This window comes from Diplotaxodon limnothrissa, linkage group LG7 (genome assembly GCF_057381915.1).
Source record: "Diplotaxodon limnothrissa isolate DT_005_m linkage group LG7, D_limnothrissa_male_GT1.1, whole genome shotgun sequence".
Lineage (NCBI taxonomy): Eukaryota > Metazoa > Chordata > Actinopteri > Cichliformes > Cichlidae > Diplotaxodon > Diplotaxodon limnothrissa.
The window spans coordinates 66,937,288-66,958,262 of NC_140602.1; the positions used below are offsets into that span (position 1 = coordinate 66,937,288).

The window sequence follows — 20,975 nt, forward strand, 5'->3', positions numbered from 1 at the left end:
TAATAATTATTATCTAAAAAAAAAAAAAAAGACTCGACTGACTCATTTCTGGATGGTGGAAGTGTGACATCAAAGACTGATTGACAGCAAGGAGGATAATTAGAGGGAAAAACTGTTCAGTCGCCTTTATGGAGCAAATCACAGCTACCCACAAGTGCAGTCAATCACCACATCATGTAGATCTTGCGGGAGCCCTCAGCTGCATCATCTGTCAGGAGAGGTTAGTTACCATGCAAAGAAACTAAACAGCCCTTTTGACAGAAAGCATGGGCAGCGTAACAGCTTAATAGACTGTGTCAAAGTGTCTGAAAAGCTGGGGTGGTAAGGTAATCATCAGTTGTTATTAACCTCTGGCTCTCTTTCACAGCATCTCTTTTGTCCCGTCTCCCTCCCCTGACCCACAACCAGTTGCAGCAGATGGCCCCGCCCCTCCCTGAGCCTGGTTCTGCCGGAGGTTTCTTCCTGTTAAAAAGGGAGTTTTTCCCCTCCCACTGTCACCAAAGTGTTTGCTCATAGGGGGTCATATGATTGTTGGGTTTTTCTCTGTATGTATTATTGTAGGATCTACTGTAGAGATGGGCCGATCCGATATTACGTATCGGTCCGATACTGACCTAAATTACTGGATTGGATATCAGAGAGAAATAAAAAATGTAATCAGATCCGTTAAATATCAAAAAAGCACCTCAAAAAACTTGCAACACTCCGTAACTCGCCTCATAACCTTAGCACATCGGAGCAGTATGCGTCACGTGATAGAGCGGCTGTGGCGTGCGAGACCTCTCAGCGATCTGGTTGAGCATTTGGAGCCTCGCTACCAACCCGGCATTTCATCTCCGACAAAGTTATCCCCGAGAGAAGTAAAGCAAGTGTGTAAGTCAATCTCTGAATGTTTGTAAAGCATTCCCGCGTTAAGCTTAACAACCGATATATGGAGCGACTGCCTCTCTCTCCCTCCCTCTCCTGCTGCTACTTCGATCATGAAACTGATCAGTGATCAGCTGATCGGCTTTTCTGTCGCGAGTCCGTCTCTCTTGTTTGTTTATCGCCCACTTCGCACCAGAAAGAGGAAACCAGCGGCTGAACAACAGCAGCACGTTTAAGCTTGATAAGCTGTTGTTAGAATTTATTTAATATTACTTTCTACACCAGGATCTTTTTCTACGTAGCTAACGGCTGGTAACTGTGCAGGGGCGGATCTAGCAAAGTTTAGCCAAGGGGGCCGATAGGGCATTAACAGGGAAAAGGGGGCACAAAGTCATACTTTTCTTTCTTATTCTCATTTAAAATGTGTAGCTTTTAATAAATAATTATCCGAATCTTACACCCAAAGTTTTAATCTGATGAAAAATGTATAGAAGTCAATTACTGTATATAGTAACTATTAAGTCTAATATACCCTAGTAAGCTATAGTACTTTTTCCATCTGTGCAGTCTGCAATTCTGTTGAAGAAAGATGCTGAATCTATTTAATTATTCTTGAAAAATAGTTTATTTCTGTCCATTTTTTCCCCACACTGCATGAAATTAAAGTTGATTACGTCGATTAAGCATCATGAGGTGGAGGGTGGGGGGTTCCCCCATTTCTTTTTTTTTTTTGCTTGAGTTTGCAACCCTATTAGTTAGGTTGCTTACTCTTTAAAATACCAGAATAGGGAGGATGGTGTAGGTTTTGATCAGTATTTCTGAACTATGAAATATTTTGGGTGCAGTATATTTTTTTTGCATACAGGTATAACAAAATAACTTTAGTGTTTGTTTGTTTTTTGTAACTTGAGTATGAACTTATACAAAAATCAGCAAGATATAAAAAAAAACAAACACTATAACTGATTCATATCGGTATCGGAAGATATCAAAATTTTTGATATCAGATATAAAAAAGTGGTATCGTGCCATCTCTAATCTACTGTACAACATAAAGTGCCTTGAGGTGACTGTTGTTGTGATTTGGCGCTGTATAAATAAAATTCAATTCAATTCTGCCAGAGGTTTCGTCCTGTCAAAAGGGAGATTTTCTTCCCACGGTCGCCTTGCTCATATGAGGTCATCTGATTGTTGAGGTTTTGTCTATATTATTGTAAGGTTTTTAGCTTAGAACAGAAAACACCTCACAGCAACTGAATTGAATTTTCCTCAAATACGCTCAGATACAGGTGAACCTTGAAGTGTTGGCTCACCCTTTTAAGTGCTGCGGGCATAAAAAAATTTGAAAGAAATTTTATTTACAGTTTTTATATAACTTTAATGCACATTTAAAAAAAAAACAAAAAAAAACCCAGCTGCTTGTTTAAGTGAAAACACAATGATGTTTTGTTTTTTTTGCACTAATAAAGTTGTGGAGTTGTAAAGTATTTTGTCTGGTGTCAATTATATTGTCAGTTATATCATCGCAAATTTTCAAATGTATATCGTGATAAATATTTTTGGTCATATCGCCCTGCTCTAATACCAATATCACAAGTTTATTAACAGGCCTTTAGATATTAGGATGAATATCTTCATAACGTTGCTTTGATTTTAGATTTTTAAAAATTCAAACCAAAGTAGAAGATATTATAACTCGCCTTGTAATGATAGTAAGTAGCAAATGTTTTGAATCTTTACTGGTAAAAACAGTCTTTACTTGTGTAAATGTCACAAAGAAGCTTCTTAATGCACGCAATGTGACAAATAAATAGAAATGTCTTTATACTCCTTACAGGGTCCACGTCTCAACACTCCCTGCATGGCTCAGGCTGAGGGGAAGAAGCGGTCCGTGGACAAAGACGGCACTAAAAAGAGTCTTGCGGGTGAGCAGGGCTAGGGCTGAACATCAGTGATTTTCCTCTTGCGGTAGTTGAGAACCAGGCTGGAGGCAGTGAGCTGCGAGGCCTGCCCCTTCTCCCAGCTCTGGAAGCCGTTTAGGCCGCTCTGGCCAGACCTGAATAGAGCCTTCTCCAGACAGTCCAGACGCTCCACGAACGCTGACGTGTCCTCGTTGTAGGCGTTCTGGGAGGAGTCCATGGTTCGCCTGAAGCGAGCGATAAATGTCTGGATGGAGGACAGCAGGAAAAGTTTAATGTGCAGAAACTCACCAAGCAGTGAATGTATTTTACATTTTAGGCATGCTTGCAAAGTTTTCAATCAGAGTGACCCAGTTTGTGCAACACAGCTCACCTTTGATAATCATTTTAATGCTAAACTTCAGACATGTAGAATTTCATGTTTTCAACTTTCAGGCAAAACTTCAAAGCTTCAAAAAAAGAAGAAAAAAAAAAAGAAAAAAAACTTGATCTCAAAAATATTGGCGGTAACATCAGAGTGTGTCTAAACATGGCTCTCCCCGTTGCTGCTACATTGAGCTGTAACATTAAATTAAAAAAGATAAACGATTATTTTCAATAACAGTTAATTTGCTTTTTCTATTTCACATTTAAAAAAAAAAAAAAAAAAAAAAACAACTTCACAGGAAGAACAAAATGAAATTGTGGGTCATCCAAGTACGTCAACATGAGCATTAAGGTTTGTTCCCAGGATATTTTAATTTAACCCGGCTTTTGGAATAAACATTTAGTTTACTCCAAAGGCCGGGTTACAGGTTGGGAGGCAGGTGTCACAGCGATCAGCATCGACCCCAGCCGAGGCCTTTGTGTGGAGTTTGCACGTGATTTTGTCACGGGGATGATTACGTCATTAATTCATTACTAGTATTTCAGAATCAGAATACTTTATTAATTCCCAAGGAAATAATTTAGGATTCAATATCAGCAGATATCTGAAGTAATGGTATCGATATCAGATAGGACTTGGACAAAAGTGGGTCAGTGCATCTCTAGCACAGAAGGATAGCCACACAAATATATTATAGATCCAGCTGTGACAATATAGATCAATACTAACATGTGTGACTCGAACATTGAAAAAAATTACTATTTCAACAAGAAACTTAAACAATTTAAAAAAAACAAAACAACAAACTGTTATTTTTCTGTCAATCACTATGCCACCAGACTGATTGCCACCTTTAGTTTTCTATTTTTTCAGTCAGAATGCAGTCGTGCATTATTCATAACTAGGGGTTCTGACAAACGGTAGTAACCAGACCGAAAGGCAGCGCACATTTCGGTGCTTTATTTTTCCCAAGCTGTGATACACTTCTAGCCAATCGTTTTACGTTTCCGAGGATAGTAGGCGGGTCCAGGTACGTACGTTTTTTTAGAGCAGAGCTACAGATTAAAAATGCCCAAGGCAAAGCGGTCAAAAGCCTGGCTATACTTCACTGCAAAATATGCAAACTCAGCAGCAACAAGTGCTTTAAGCTGATACTGTGATACTGTCAAAGGAGGTAACACCTCGAATCCGATGAAACACCTGGCGACGCATAGCGGTTTTTTTTAAAAGCCCAGAAATGCGCCGTATTTGATAGCTTGCTGCGAGACCTCACACCGAGCACATCTACTGCGGGTGGGTTGCCTGTTATCGGACCCGGAGTTAGCAACATCCCCCAAAAACACGAAGAGGAGAGTCCTGGCCCCTAGCCCTGCCAGTGTAGCAGAAATGATGACGGATGATGATGGCAGCAGCAGCCGTTCTTCTCTGCGTGAGTAGCTTAATGTTGTTCATGTGTAATTTACGTTGAGTAGTCTAACCATGTTATTACATTAATGCAGGTAAGGTGAACTAGCAAACATCGTCATAGCTACATGCGGCTGTCCTCTTGTTTGATGGCAGATACTCCCTTCACCCTGGCAAAAAAGGCTAAAATGACCAAAGAAAAAGTGGAAAACAGTTAAACATGAGAGGTTTTGGACAAAGTTTGTGTTTTTTCCATTGTTTAAGCACTGCTTCCAGCCAAGAGTGATACCATATATGCCCCATAGCTGCAGAAAAGGCTAACATTGTTATCTTTTTACAAAAAACCAGCTGAACATGAGAGGTTTTTGGACCAACTTTGTGTTCTCCATTCTTTAAGCACCGGTTTGAGCACCGTTTGAGCACCGGCACCGTTTCAAAAGTACCGGTTTGGCACCGGTATCGGATAAAACCTAAACGATACCCATCCCTATTCATAACTGATAAATTTCAACACGACAGATTAAGCTATTGTGCTCACGTTAAAAATAATCTTACAGCTTCTAACAGTTTGAGTTATGAGAGGCTGCAAAGAACTCTGAACATGTGTTTCTGTTTGTGTGTCAGAGTCAGGTTAAAGTGAGTCTGCCTGGTAACAGCAGCACTGTAACACTTCCTGAGCTGACTGCACCCCCTAGCTGTGATGAAGAGAGTAACACTGGTTTATCAGTGAATGTGTGTCCTGTGAGCATTTTTAATAAAACGTCTGGGCTGCTGCTTCTGTCAGTCAGCTACACCAGGACAAATCCTAAAAGTTAAAGACTCACTTTCTAATCTCATATCTGTTCATTTATGCAACAAATAAATCTCACGTTCAGATTTCTGCTTGACACAGAAGGTGACATCAGAGCCATGAAACACTGTGACCTCTTTACAAGGAAAAACTTCATGTCTGGCTGCAGAGAGAACAGTGGTCTGCCCCTGCTGGTCCAGGAACGCATAACATACCATCAGCACGCGTTTGATCTTGGTGTTAATCCAGCAGAAATCCTTTATTTGGAGGGCTTAGCACCTCAGAGGATGAGAAGACTGAAACAGGGCTTAAAACAGAGAAACGTTCTGTGCCTCATCAAGTGGGGAGGAAATCAGATACCACATTTCGTGAATTCTGGACAGTTTTTAATGCACCACTCTGCACCTTTTCTCCATCAAACATTGTACAAATGTCCACGATTAATACATTCCTTTTAAGCCATTTATCACACTCTGCATTTAGTAACTCACGTGTTTAATCAAATGGTTCTGCTCGTGTTCAAAAGTTACAAAAATCTGTTTTGGGAGCAATTTTAACAAAACTGTACATTAACCTCTTCATTCAGATTAGCAATTAATCTAGAAAGCTACACATGCATAGCTGAAAAACATCATGCAGGTGTTCCTCAGCGGGAAAACAAAACTGTTGTATCCAAAGTATAACTTTTTAGAAAAATTCAGAAGTATCCAACACAACTGTTTCAAACTTTTCAGTTAATTCCTGCACCCTCAAAGAGGTTTAGGCCATCCAAGGAAACAAGCAGTCATATATTCTTGTTATCTAATAGCTTAAAAAAAATGAATAATTGAAGTAAATCTGTAATATCTTCCTGATTGGAAATGGGTTAAAACTGCACAGCTTTCTCTATAAGCATCTGCACAGCTTGCTAAGAAATATGGCCTCGGTCATTCTGGTTAACTACAGAAAAAGTGTCGAAATTGGTTCAGGAGGTAGAGCGAGCTGTCTACCAAACAGAGGTTGTTGGTTCCATTCCTGGCTGCTTGAGTCCACATGTTGAAATGTTCTTTGGCAAAGATACTGAACTCTAATTGGCCGATTCCATCGACCGGTGTGTGTGACAGTCAGCATGTGCTCAGTGGCACTGTGTGAATGTGGCTTTCAGTAAAGACTGCTCCTCTTTGAGTGCTCAGGCATAACAGAAAAGCACTCCATAAGAGTCAGTCCAGTTACCAAATCTGCATGTTATATAATATTTCAGCAGCTGAGTCTGAATAGTCATGATATACACGATAACTATAATTATATACACCCTGAATTTCTATTGGAGGAAGCATTTTTGGTAATAATGGAAGCACTTTTACAGTAAAAGATGGATGGAGTTATTTCAAGCCTGCATATTAAACTTACATCACACAAGGATCAGTTTACCTGGAAATCATTAAGCAGCATTACTGCCAGCAGCAGTCAGACACCACATTTAGGAGGTTTTAGGAAAACAACATGAATGCTTTAAGATACTCTGAGACCTTCAGACACTTTGATAATAAGACAAGGACAAAAAGGTGTAGCAGGAACGGAAAAGATACAAGAGCCATGCAAAGGCTTCAGTGACAGTATGTTTCAAAGGCGATCGCAGTCACGATGACCAAACACAGGCTCCAATTTCTTTTTTCCATCTTCCACCTCATACAAAGTGCAGAAATTATCCTCACTTGCAAAACACGAGTAGAAAGTGACAGTCAGAATGGGCCGTCGGTATAGACAGCTTAAGCTGGACTCTTTCATTTGTTTTCCTTCAGTTTTTTTTTTTTAAATATTATGAGTGGCAATAAAATGAGCTGCTCAGGTACAAACCATCTGTACACAAAGATCAATACGCAGACAATCCAAAACTCTGGTGGCAACTTAAAATTCCACCCATGCACTCATTTTAAAATGTTGAGCTTTTAATGAAGAGTCCACTTAATATCTGCCACCACAAGAAGCTAATGGCTTGTACTTCTCCTGTAGGTCTGCCTCACCTCCCATAGCGCGCGCACACACACTGTTTTCACGAATCTGCAGACATGCTGTGTCCTTGATGAAGGAAATCAATCACTGCACATGTCATGTGGAATAAAAACCTCTGTCTGATTTATATATGTATTATTTCATGGCTGTGCAGCACACACCTGCTATTATTACAGTGGGTCTTAGTCTGTGTTTCCTTTTTTCCTGTTACAATGGTGGCTGCTCATACTAAACATGATGAAACCTGAGGCAAATACTAACATATACAGGATAAAGCTGGCACTTCTATAATATCTTTCTACTCAGTTGAGTAATCAGAGCACTTTCTACTGCAAATTTCATTCACCCAATCATACACACATTCACACAGGCCTTTTGTCTATCCCTAGTCACTTCAACACATACGGGCCAAACGAGGGTTCAATATCTTGACCAAGAACACTTCTGACTGGAGGAGTCGGGGATCGATCCACCGTCCTACCAATGGAGTAACTACCACCTGAGCCACAGCTGCTGGCATCACTTAACCAAACATTGGTGATCAGGCTCAACAGCCACCCCAAGGTGCTTATAAACTCAACAAGCCACGATTTAGCATTCGCAAAAAGAGTCAGTATTTGGAGTGCGTGACCAATGAAATGGAATAAGAGTAAAAAAACATAACGTGTGTCGCTTATACTTCTTACAATCACAGCTCTATCATTAAAACACAGGCGGCTGTGACTGTAATTAAAACTGTATTTAGTTCAATTAAAATGTTATTTACTTGTATCTAAGATAAGGTTGGCTATATTGTTTCAGCTGCAGTTCTGAAAAATAAGGCAAGTTAGTGAAGGACAAACACAGAAGCCTAAATCAAAGAAGTAAGTAGGCTCACTAACAAATTTTATATAAGATCGGCGACACAGCTTAGGTGCCTGGTTTTATGATCAATAAAACCAGGCCAATAGGTCAATAAAAGTGTTTAAAATTTCCCTACAGAATAAATAAAAAAACAAAACAAAGAATGAAAAAAAAAAAAAAACAACAACAACAACAGCAGAATTAAGTTCCTAAGAATCTATTCTTCTCAATAATGTTTTTAAGACTTTAGACACTCATACCGTGTCCAGACTAGGGCTGCCACGATTTGTCGACTAGTCACGATTAGGGCTGAACGATTATGGAAAATAATCTAATTGCGATTTTTTGCCCCAATATTGCGATTGCGATGCGATATGCGATTATTTTTTAAGGTATTTGTCTTCTGTATTATTAAACAAAGACAAGCAATACATCATATAGTATGGCCAATACTATATTACATTAATTTTAAACTGTTCTTTCCTGGAAGACAGACCTCTGTTATGATGACATGAGGTGATGCATGAATTGATGACTGACATTTTTATTTAACTTCTTCAATCACAACAGTATATTTGAACATACACAATAGTTTATTTTTAGCTTACAAACATCTGAGCATAAAGTGCTGACAAGGAACCCTGGTGTAAACATTAAAATGAAAGTCAGTACAATGTGCAGATTGCAGAAATATACATAAACAAAATCAGTGGCTTTACCACACTCAGTTTTTCGACATCTGTGAACTACTAGACAGTCATTCAATTAAAAAATAATATTAAATAAATAAAACTAATAAATAAAAAATACACACATCTTACTGATCTCTGCAGTCAGTAACATTACACATAAAGTGCAAACATAATAGCAATTGTATAAACACACACACAAACACGCCTTTAAAGTTTAAAGGCGTGAAATTGGACGGTCTAGTTCTGATTAGCGTCACCGCTGTCTCGGTGGAGTTTAATAAACTCGGCCGTCTGCTTCTTGCTATCTAAAATATAACCAGACACTGGTGTAAATTCTCGACTGTCTCATACTTCTGTTTAATAAGTTTTCTGTTTGACGTTTAGTCAGCTGTGTGAAAACCAAGGAGGAACCCACCCGGGGGATTAATAAAGTTTTATTTTATCTAATCTAATAACTTTAATCTCAGCCAAACCGATTTACTCACGAACAAACAAAACACTGAAAAAAGCCCAACAATAACATTTTTAGGTTGTCTAAGTGACTTATATATTACGTTTAACCCGAGCAGCGAAACTCCACGGTGATCTGAAAATGATGTGCCGGGAGTTGTGCCGTTCTCGGCCGCATCAGTAATCCTCGAGCTCCCGGCTAGCTGTCGAGCTGGTGGGTAGCAGACGCCTCTGAAAACGTCGAAGCACTTTTGCAAATATGGGATATCTTGATAAACCGAGCAGATATTTGATGTTTACACAACTACTTTCTCGCCTGAAAATATGTTAAAAGTTTATTTTGTGACCCAGAAAGATTAGTATGAGTAATTTTAAAACTTAGTAGCGGCCGCCATTGCTGGAAACTGGAGTTTGGCTGGGCCGCGCTATGAATTCTGGGATATGGTAGTAATTTGGACAGCCTTCGGCGCGTCGCTGTGACGTAATCGGTCTACAAATGCGGCCTCAGGAGGATGCAGCCCATGAATTTGGACATGTCCAGAGTATAATCGCAGCCTTTGCGGTTAGAAAATTGCACTTGATCATGTCGCGATATTATCGCAAATGCGATATATCGTTCAGCCCTAGTCACGATTACGTCGACTATCAAAATCGTCGACGACTGATTTAATAGTCGACGTGTCGTTTGAAGCTTTGTAAGATCGCAAAAGACGCAGGAATAATAGCAGGATTTAAGAGTGTAATAACGGACTGAAACAGAAGATGGCAGCACAGCATGTACAAGGATGCCAGCTGCCGTTAAACCCCGAAGAAGAAGAAGCAGCTGTGTCCCAGAATTCATAGCGCGGCCCAGCTTAGTTTCCAACAATGGCGGTAGCTAGTTAGTTTTAATATTACTCTTATTATTCTTTCTGGGTCACAAAATAAACGTTTAACATATTTTCAGGCGAGAATGTAGCTGTGTAAACCTCAAATATCGGCTCAGTTTATCAGGACACCACATATTTTCAAAAGCGCTCCGACGTTTTCGGAGACGTCTGTTACCCACTAGCTCGATAGCTAGCCGGGGGCTAGGTCACTAGCGCGGTGAGAACACCGGACTCCCGGCAAATTGTTTTCAAACCCACCGCCGTCTTTCGCGACTCAGGTTAAATATATATGAGTCACTTAGATAAATTAAAAATGTTGTTGTTTGGCTTTTTTTTTTTTTGTATTTTATTTGTTCCTGAGTAAATCGGTTTGGCTGAGATTAAAGTTATAGTTTTTACACAGCTGAATAAACGTCAAGCAGACAGCTGATTATCAGAAGTGTGAGATGCTGGAGAATATACTCCGGTGTCCTGTTATATTTTAGATAGCAAGGAGTTTATTAAACTTTACCGAAACAATCTGCAAATTTCATTAAAATTGAATAAACTATCATCTTGTCTTTATTTTTAGTTAGCACCTTAAAAGCTTAAAGCTGTAAGCTAATGATAGTTATATAAGAGCAGATGCTGCTGGTGCAATAAGCTGTAGTTTTACGTCCAGTGGATGATGATCTGATTAGTCGACTAATCGCATAAATAATCGGTGACTAGTCGACTATCAAAATAATCGTTTGTGGCAGCCCTAGTCCAGACAGAGGTCTGAAAGATGGTGACACTATTTTCCAGACACCTGTTAATTTCTTAAGTCGAACCTAACATGCTTTGGAGCAGGCACTGCAGGACAGTAAAAGATAAATAAGGATTATTTTGCACTTTCAGTGATGCAGATCTACTCTTTTTTTTTATTATTAATCCTTTATTTATCCAGGTAAAAAATCTCATTGAGATTAAAAATCTCATTTCCAAGAGAGACCTGGCATCATGGCAACAAAAGTCACATACCACATAGGTATATAACACTCTGGTCTCTCTCATCCTTGATTACCTCCATGTTAACGTTTGTTTTTTTTTACCTGCAGCAAAGTCTGTGCGATCTCAGGATTCTCTGGGCTGTCAAAGTGCAGCATCTGGGATCCCAGGCCATAGTAGTAGGGCCCCATCTTATGGAGGTCCACCACGTTGGGATCAGCATTGAACACGGTCCTCCAACCCTCTTTGTACACCTTAGGAAGCTCCACAGAGACCACTTTCCTCTTCCTCTCGTACAGGCCCTTGGTCAGCCACAGAGGAAGCTCCATCTTTGTACCCTGGGATGAAACAAAAGACAGTGATGGAGTAACAATACCCCGGCTCTCTGGAGCTCTAATAGTGCTACAGGGGTGTGTTTTGGTGTACACCGGATTTTTTAAGAACTCCAAGACCTCACATGTACTAAAGCACTGTTCACTTTACTGTAATACCTACAGCAAGGCTTGACGTTACCTGCTCCTTTATGTACTTAGAAATATTGCTTTTCAAATGTAGTTTATTTGTTTAGTAGTAGATTTTTAAGACTAGTACCACCTTCTGGTAGCCGACTGAAGAACACTTGCGATGCTAACTAGCTGAAGCTTAAGCATACACAAGTTAGAAATTTTGATACTGGTATAGTTGTTCGCGTTTATAAATACGCCGAATTTACACGCGAGTCCTGTCTATCCTTGAACGCTGGAAACTGCTTTTTCGAAGATTCTCCCTTTATAAATACAATGACATAAACAAAAGTATCAAAAATATGAATGAAGTTTAGCGAGATGTAAGTAGCTTTGTGAAAAAGATAAACGGGCGATTCCGGTACTTTTGGTTTACTTGTTTTAGCATAAATACATTCGCAAAACTTTAACTGTTATGTGTTTACCGACCTCCGGGATGTCCTGCGTGTCACTCGACTTCTCCAGAAAGCCAAGCCGAGGGAAAGTGCACTCTGTCCGGATAGGAAGTCTCTCATGAGAGAGCAAAATATCGTCCAAAGACAGGAAATTCTCCTCCATACCCACCCCAGGCGGTACGGGAAAATACGACTGCGTGTCCATTTACGTTTGAATAATCTGTAAAGCGGTCAGTAACAAAAATACTTTTAGTAAACTGTTATTGACGCAACCCAGCTCCGCTATGTTTACAGTCTGTTTTACCTTTGCTGTTTTGGCGCCAGAAAATATGACGAAACAACCAGAGCGGCGCAGAGAGCTCAAGACCAGAGCAATCGATTGCTAGTGAAAATCAAACGAAAATCAGTTATCGATTATTTTTCTCTTCTTTTTTTGTTTTTTGTGTTTTTGATTTTTTTTAAACGTGCTGAATTTCATTTTCAAATTATGTAAGGACAAATAACAGGCTTAGCCCTTATTATAATACAAGTTGTTCATTCAAAGAAAAGCATAAAAAAATTTGTCCATAAAAAGCAATCTGTAATTACAATTTCAGCCATTAGAGGTCAGAATGTAACCATTAAAAATGTAAAGTCACCTTGTATCAGGTTGTAAGAATGTTTCGCTGTAATGATTGCAATTGTAATAATTACATCTACAATTGTAAAAAGAAGATAAGTATCTTAAACTATGAATGCCAAGTTAACACTAAGTTTTCTGTGAAGCACACTTAAAAGTGAAATTAGCATACTTCAAACTTGTCTTCCCTCTGACCTTCTTTATATATCTCTTGATGACATTGATGAGTTTATAAAAGAAAAATTGCAGCAAGTCTATTCAGTAATCTTCCTTCTCTCCATTCAGTAAGGGTACCTTCAGTTTGCCTTGGATGTGCATACTGCACACCAAAGTCATGAGTCATGCTAGTATCCACAATAAACATGTGATTATTCAAATGCTCAGAATGTAAAATAAGTCATTAATTTAAATAAAATGCAGCAGTAGTGAATGAAGGTACTATCTTCGTTTGTTTGAGCTGAGCCAGCAGGGACTTTTCACTGTGAGAAACTGACTAATTTCCACAAAACATCATCCCCCTCTGTTAGCTGCAGGCTATGATAGACTGAGAACACTGTGTGTCCCATAAACAGGCAATAATAGCTGCAGTTATTATTATTAGTTGGTTTTCTGTGTTCCATGCATCATAATGCTGAAGTTAAAATCTTCTCCTGAAATCCCTCCATGCATCATGGCCATAATAAGCAGAAGGGATGATCTCAGCACTAACAGGCCTGCAACACTTTATTTGAAGTGGCGCTCATGAGGCATCATAACCACATTATGACCGCAAGTGCTCTAATATTAGAAAAACACGCAAGTGGGATTGAACACTTTGTGCTGAAGTTCGTAGCACTTTCCGCTAACACTGCATTAGGCATTGTGACACAATGTGGGTGCTCCAGAAGAAACTCTTGAGTAAAATATGGAATGGAATTCCTGCAAAAAAAAAAACCAACAAAAACTTCTGGTTGATTTGGTGAGCACGTAAACACTGACAGGTGAAGTATTACTCAAATCAGGAACAGAGTTAAAGTCACAAATAAATAACTTGAGGATTTTTGTGTCATTATTATGTAATTTTTGGCTGGGATAAACTTCTGGCATGATATGAATGGTGTTTTGACTCCTAACCAACATGTACCACACACCCAACATAGCTGCAGACCAAGCACACTCCTCCCCAGTGGTGCTCCCTGATGGCAGCTGCCTCGGACAGCATGACAGTGTATCCCCACTACACCGCAAACCTGCCCAGGAATGGCTGCAGGGAAACAGCCTAAAGTCTTTCAGCTGGCCTCCAAACTCCTAATCTGATCCAGAATCTGAAGGGTGCGCGTGAACAAGTCAGATCCATGGAGAAGCCCACAACCCACATGACCCAAAGCATCATCTGTCAGTGTCTCAGTGCCAAACTCTTCAGGAACCCTTCAGAGGTCCTGTGTCTACGCAAAGTAACATGATTCTACCCAGAATTAACCAAAACGTATTATACAGGAGAGGTGCTTGAACTCAGCATTAAGGTTAGGGTTAAGATTTGCTTTCCAGACAGTACCATGAAGACATTTTGGTCCTGCAGTTCTGCTGCCGTAAGTTTTTTCAAGCAAACAGGCAAAAGTTCCTTAAAACAAGATGGATGTTAACCTAAGCTCACTCCCACCCCTAACCCTGATATAAGTGACCCACACAAACCTGGCAAATGTTAAAAATTTGCCATAAATTCTAAACCCAGTACATCACACTGTATTTTGTCACATGCCACCTGCATCTCAGCACTGTGCACAAGATGTCTCTGGTTTTTTACATCTTCTTGCTTCAGTAATTTGTGTCTGCATGTGGTTTAGAAGGACCGTGGTTTGGCATAAAATAACCACTGGTGACCAGCTGAAAGTGACAGCCCAGTATCAGTAATACCCCAATCCAGTGAGTCACAGCCTGGACATCCTGAGGCCCTGAGACATGCTGGCAACTTTCACAAAATGGCATTACTTTACATATGAGTGAGAGCGCACCGGCTGTGAACCTGGAACACTTTGATGGACATTATGAAACTGAAAAACAAGATTGAAACTGAAATGTTTAATCAAATGACACTGCTCAAAGCTAAATAAAAAGATGTAAAAGAATCAACCTGATATAAAATGATATAAAATGATATAATCCCCACATGCTGTAGAGGAAACTTTGCTAACATGTGTACATTTGGAAAGGCAACAGAAAAAACAGCATAAAACTGACATATTTTGTGATGTCTTTATCAAATTTGCAGTTGTTAATGTTGTTCGCACCTTTAGGTAGCGCTGACTTGTTCGTTTACATTTTGAACTGTACATTTCTACTAACTACACACAGCTGCTAATTAGGTTATTAGCAAGGTTTTTTTTTTTTTGTTTGGTTTTGGCAGGACTTTAGTTATTTATAGAGTCAGCGTAGTTTAGGATCCTGTTGTCAACCTTAAAAATCCCAAAATCCCAGCTCTTTTTACCCCGAGGATAAAAATGCCACCTTCTCAGAAACTGCTGTAAAAATTCTTATAAAGTCATATTTTTTCCACTTTAAATGACTCGGTGTTTAAAACTACTTCAGCCTGAAACATAAATATCAAATATTATTTGTATTTAATCATATGTTTTGTGATTTTAACCCTTTAAAGGCCAGTATGTTTACATAGCTCCACTAATTTTTATCAAAAAAAACAACAACAAACCAAAAGTAATCTCCATAAAATACATTTTAAGGAGTAAATGATCCAATTAATTTTATCAGGTCCTAAGCTGGGTCAATGATTGGCAGCATTGATTTTCATGCATTCTTATTTTTTCAACAGTGTCAGAGAAAAAAAATCCTAATGAAAATAATGCCACCTTCCCACAAATGGCTGTAAAAGTATTATATAGTAATCATTTTTTCCACTTTAAATGACACAGTAAAACTGCTTCAGCCTGCAATTTAAATATCTAATATTAATTATGTTTTTTGGATTTTAACCCTATAAAGAGGAAGGACTCTAGGAGCTGAGGTGGAGCTGTAAATAGGCAGACATGTAAGCCTCCCACGTGGCGCTGCCAGCTCTTCTCTTTCTTTTATGTGCTGCAACTATCAAAAATAGTTTAACTTTGCCCAAAATAATCTCATGTAAGGCTCAAAGATGCCCATTTATTTTTCTGTTCACAGGATCAAGTCTGAATATGCATGCATGCATGTTTTGATTGATTTATTGTTTTTCAGGATGTGTTTACATGTTTAACGCTGTGTAAAAAAGTAGTGCAAAAGTTCACATACCTTTTATTGCTGGGAGGGGGCCACACTAATGTTTCCAAGCTTTCACATATGTTCAAATTTACCTCATTTATTTCCTCTGCAGTGAAACGTCTATGTCAGACTGAATCATACGTTTCTGACACAGACTTTCCGTGATGAAGACAGAAAGACTCTGACAATCAGTTTGTTGCTCCAGGTTGCATCTAGAAGTGTTTCAGGTGAATCATCCAGCAGCAGACCCATGACTGTCTCCAAAAGGAAGTGAGCAGTATGCAGTTATGCAAACAGCACAGCAGTGGCAAGTTCAGTATGTCGCAGTTTTTAACCTGCAGTGGAACATCTGCCTGACCCATTTAAGGTCTGCTCAAGTGCATATGGACCTGTTTCCATGACTACATACTGGAAGTTGCCTTCTTAAATGAAAAAGCTGTCAAAATATTGCAAGACAAGAAAAGAAAATTTTGTGTACTGATGTATATTACATAATATCGCACAAGTACTGTTTTATTCTGTCATGTCTCACCAGTCAAAGAGTCTGCATGACAAAGTGTCATCACTTTAACAAACTGATGAAGCCTGAGAGGGGCTTTTCTTTCTGTTAATTGCTTTGCGTTTACTTGTGGGCGATCGTGGCTCAAGAGTTGGGAGTTCGCCCCGGCTTGGACAGTCTCGGTCGTTGTGTCCTTGGGCAAGACACTTCACCCGTTGCCTACTGGTGGTGGTCAGAGGGCCCGGTGGCGCCAGGCAGCCTCGGCTCTGTCAGTGCGCCCCAGGGTGGCTGTGGCTACAACGTCGCTTGCTATCACCAGTGTGTGAATGGGTGGATGACTGGATGTGTAAAGCACTTTGGGGTCCTTAGGACTAGAAAAGCGCTATACAAATACAGGCCATTTGTGTTCATTTTCCTGCTCCTTTCAGATCTTTTTTCATTGTTATTTTTGGTCTTTTGTGTCTTTGCAGCTGTTTTGCAGCTACTAGCGCTCTTTTTGTGTTTCTGTAAAGTCATCTGCTGACATCCCGCACTATGCAACATGCTCAGTATGTTTCCCGCCATGCATTTGTGTAAATAAACTGTGGTAAGTGTCCTTTTGGGCACACTCGACAGTATGTAAACTGACTTCTTGAGTTATGCTGCCAACTGGAGACCTGTGAATATTTCAACCCATCTTCATTTGAGATACACCAAGAAATTCTTTACAAATTCGAAAAGTATATTAGGTGTAGAAAAAAAATACATATATATTTAAACACTCAGATTATTACCGACGTTAGACTTTGACAGCCTTGATCGGTGTGCAGCACATGTGCATGGAATTGTGGGTTATTTGTTGTCCCGTGCTTGCATGCTCTGATATTCCCTTGATATATAGATTAGCTTTCATTTTGCTTGAGCTTCCTTGTTGTTTTGTGCCTCTTTTTCCATCTTGGGCTTCTTGCAGTGTCTACATGTGTCAATCAGAACTGATTTAAAACTTTATTGACACACACATTTGGGCTTGCTGTTTTGAACCACCTCTATGTTCAGGCTGGAAATGAAGGATTTGTCTGTTTTCAGTGGTTTTCATTATCTGGCTAGTAAAGTAAAGCCCTTGATGCTAATCCTGTGGTATCAGAATATGTAATTTGGGGCTTTTGGAAATTGTTCCTGCAAGTCGTGGCAACTAAAAGAAAAAATGTATGTAAAAAGTGTTTCATAAACTGTTGTTTATATTTACAACATAGTTAGGTTTAGGGTTTGACTTCTCAGCATGAAATTAGACCTCGTAGTGTTGATTTATTGTTAGTTACCAATCCTATCTCATTATTCTTGACCTGCAGGCTTCATGACTCAGGCAGTCTAATGCACAAACAAAGATTTTAAACTCTTACCCCATACTCATTGCCTTTTAAATGTTTTCTCTCTGGAAACTATCAGATTGGGTTCTGGGAAATGTTGTTAAATGTTAAATGACAGAGTGAAATAGGTTGAAAGCAGATACCTCGCATTCAGTCCTAAAATAACTCCTGGAAGGGCGGGGGGGGGGGGGGGGGGGGGTTGTGTGCTGAACATTTCTGAGCGATGTAAGAGTGTTATCCTGAAGGGATCAGCAACAACACCATGTCCCAGTAAAACACATGCAGGTTGACCATGAAACCCACTTCTCCTGCTGGAGAAGTTGAATCTGGGTCACAGAATGAAAGCTGAAAATGGTCTGTCATCTAGCACAATTTATTCCACCATTTGTTTACAGTAGCTTTGTAAATGCAGTTTGTATGTTGATTCGTAGTAGTCTTCACACATCAGCTCTTGGCATTCTGAAGAGTGAGTAACACCCCACATGACTGGAATATTAAACAAATATTGTTAAATATGAACAAATGAATAAATAAGCCCCGTTCAGCGGCTCCACAGTGGGACTACAGAGTCCTTTTAAGGGTCTGAGTGGCTCACGTCTCCCGTCGCAGACAGCCAGACCTGCTCTAGCAGAAATACAATGTGGGGAACCGACAGTCGCAAAGACCAAGAGGCGCCTTTTCAGTTGCAAGCACACATGCACGAACAGTCATGGATGGATCGTGAGCCAACAGGCCCGCGGGCACAGGCTTGTAAAAGGCCTCCACCAAGGAAGACACAAAGAAACGACAAAAGACTTTAACTGACACGGTCGTCGCTGTTGTCCACCTCTGCTCGTCTTCAGGGTGCTTCTGCGTTTGTTCCTCCATTGTGTCCATTTATTTCTCTACCTGGTCCTTTTTTTATTTCTTTAAAATTCTTGGGGGTTTTTTTTACATCATTTTAAATTGTTTTAGAAATTCTGATTTTCATTTGTTTTTGTGGAATTATGAATTTCTTTGATTTAATTGATTATGAATGTCCATGTTGCAGTTTTAAATTATTTAGAGTCAATTTTTGGCTGTTTGGAAGTCATTCTAGTCTCTCAGTAGACATTTTGAGCCCATTTAAAAAAAATTCTAACTGTTTTGATTCATTTGAGTCATTTTGAGTATTATAAATTATTATGTGTCTGTAGTTGTTTTTTCTTGTGTCATTAATCTGTCTGTGGCTGTTTCAGGTCATTTTGAGTCCCTTTGGTAGTCGTGGCTGTTGTTTTGAGTTATTTTTGAATCTTTCTACGTCATTTTTGAATCATTAGTGTCTCTTTGTAGTTGTTTTCAGTCATTTGGTAGCCACTGAAGTTAGTTTAAGTGTCTTTGCAGCAGTTTTAAATCATTTTAAGTCTCTTTGTTGCTGTTTTGAGTCAGTCGAGTCTGTCTGTAGCTGTTTTAGGTAGCTGTGGGTCTCTGATTTGGATCTTTTCAAATTTCTTTGGAGCTGGTTTTAGAATATTTTCAGTTTCTTTTTATTTATTTGTTCCATTTTCAAATTGTTTGGGTCTTTTTGAGTATTTTCAAGTCCTCTTATTATTTATTAGCAAGAAAAGACAGACTCTGGACCGGGGTTATCTGACTCCTTGGGCCTTGGTGCTGTGCCCAGTGGGCCTGTTCAGAAATCCTTCCATGCAAACAGTCATATGCACAGAGACACTCATTCACACTGGCTCTTAGTCGAGGCTCTCACAAGAAAATGACTAATCATGATCACATGAAAAATCTGGCAGATCTTAAAAGAAAGAGCCGAGAGAGGTTACAAGTGAAATTTACAATATGTCATGTCGCTTCTCTGTAGCTGTAAACATCAGCAAAGTAAAGGGAGGACTGCCAGTCGCACACACGGGGAACATGGACAGCTACACTGTAAACATTTCAAAACACTCACGGCACTGTCTCAGTCAGCCCTCTACGATAACCTTTCATGCTGCCTCACTCACTCACACACACACACACACACACACACACACACACACACACACACACACACACACACACACACACACACAAGGCTTCAGCAAAAGCTACATTGTCACCAGTCCACGCATACACACACACCCACATAGTGTACATACACATACCAGGTGAAGCCTGACAGTGGAGCATCCCAAACACACATATCACACAGTAGGAGCATAAACTACATCGCTGGCTCCTTCTGGCCTCCCAGTCAGGACTGCTCCTTTCCACCAAGCCCCCAGTCCCTCTTACCAACCCATACATACAATACAAGCTGACGTCCCAGTTTGACACTTTTGACTCTTTCTGCCTGCCCAGGTATGCGTGAACCACATCTAAATAGCACTGCGGAGACTTTAAATTAATTATTTGAGTCATATTGGTGAGGAAGAGTGCAGAACTGAGGCAGGAACTATGAGAAAAGAGCACACTGGGAGCCAGTCTGTTATGATAGGACATCACCAAGTTGACGTCCTATTGAGATAAGAGGCCCACCCACTAATGTACAAGTCTTTTTCTCATAGCGAGCTCCTGCAGCTCAACAATCATCCATTTGCCGGTTTTCTCCTTCTCCTCCTCCTTCCATATCACTGGTTCCCTTCCTTCTTCCTTCCTCCGCTCTGCTTCCACTCCTCTTCCGAGTTAAGGCCATGGGAGGGCTGGACACAAGTAACTGACAAGCCTGAATCCAAAGATGTGATGTAAGGCCTGCGAGGACCTGAGCGTGTCAGGGAAGCAGCTGGCCGCGGTTGAGTCAGAAGGGGAGCTGAGGCCAACTAAGCCCTTTAAGGGACTCTGTTAGCTTGAAGAGGTGCGAAGGATGAAAGGAAGGGTGGTGGGTTCTCAGCAGTATCATCAGCAGATGTAAGATGGAGGGAGTGAATGATGGTTCGACAGTTACGCTTTTTTTTTCTTTTGGTTCAGTTCTCAAGGAGTAATTATTTTGGTAGGATGATGGATTCTGTCAGGATACGTAAGTGTTGATCACTTTGATTGTTTCACCAGATTTGGTTACGCCTGTGTCCAGATATCCCCGGCAGGACCACGAGATGTCCTGTAACAGACAAGAAGGTCAAGAAACAGAAAGAGATTTTACTCTTTGGTATGTATGCCTCATTTTCAGTCTGTCCTGATCAAATCCACCATTTAAGCAGCAGTAAAAAGACAACACTGGCTCTTTTGCACACTGTACACACATTTCGTCTGTAATATTTGGCCTTCTGAGTGT

At 40.0% G+C, this 20,975-nt stretch overlaps 2 protein-coding genes across 2 annotated transcripts in view; both read right to left on the reverse strand.

Annotated features, from left to right (window-relative positions):
• Window positions 1–2,568: 2,568 nt before the first annotated feature.
• gins3 (GINS complex subunit 3) lies at window positions 2,569–12,356 on the reverse strand. The gene is made up of 3 exons (XM_085358767.1): window positions 12,095–12,356; window positions 11,267–11,500; window positions 2,569–3,033 (listed from the first exon to the last, which is right to left on the reverse strand). Exons 1-3 carry the CDS (start codon window positions 12,263–12,265, stop codon window positions 2,803–2,805), a joined length of 636 nt encoding a protein of 211 aa, XP_085214893.1. The 5' UTR covers window positions 12,266–12,356; the 3' UTR covers window positions 2,569–2,802.
• Window positions 12,357–18,117: 5,761 nt separating this feature from the next.
• Window positions 18,118–20,975, reverse strand: part of znrf1 (zinc and ring finger 1) — a 68,835-nt gene continuing 65,977 nt past the window's right edge. Inside the window, exon 5 of the mRNA XM_085358769.1 lies at window positions 18,118–20,801. The gene's annotated coding sequence lies outside the window, so the exon portion shown is untranslated. The remainder of the gene's footprint in view (window positions 20,802–20,975) is intronic.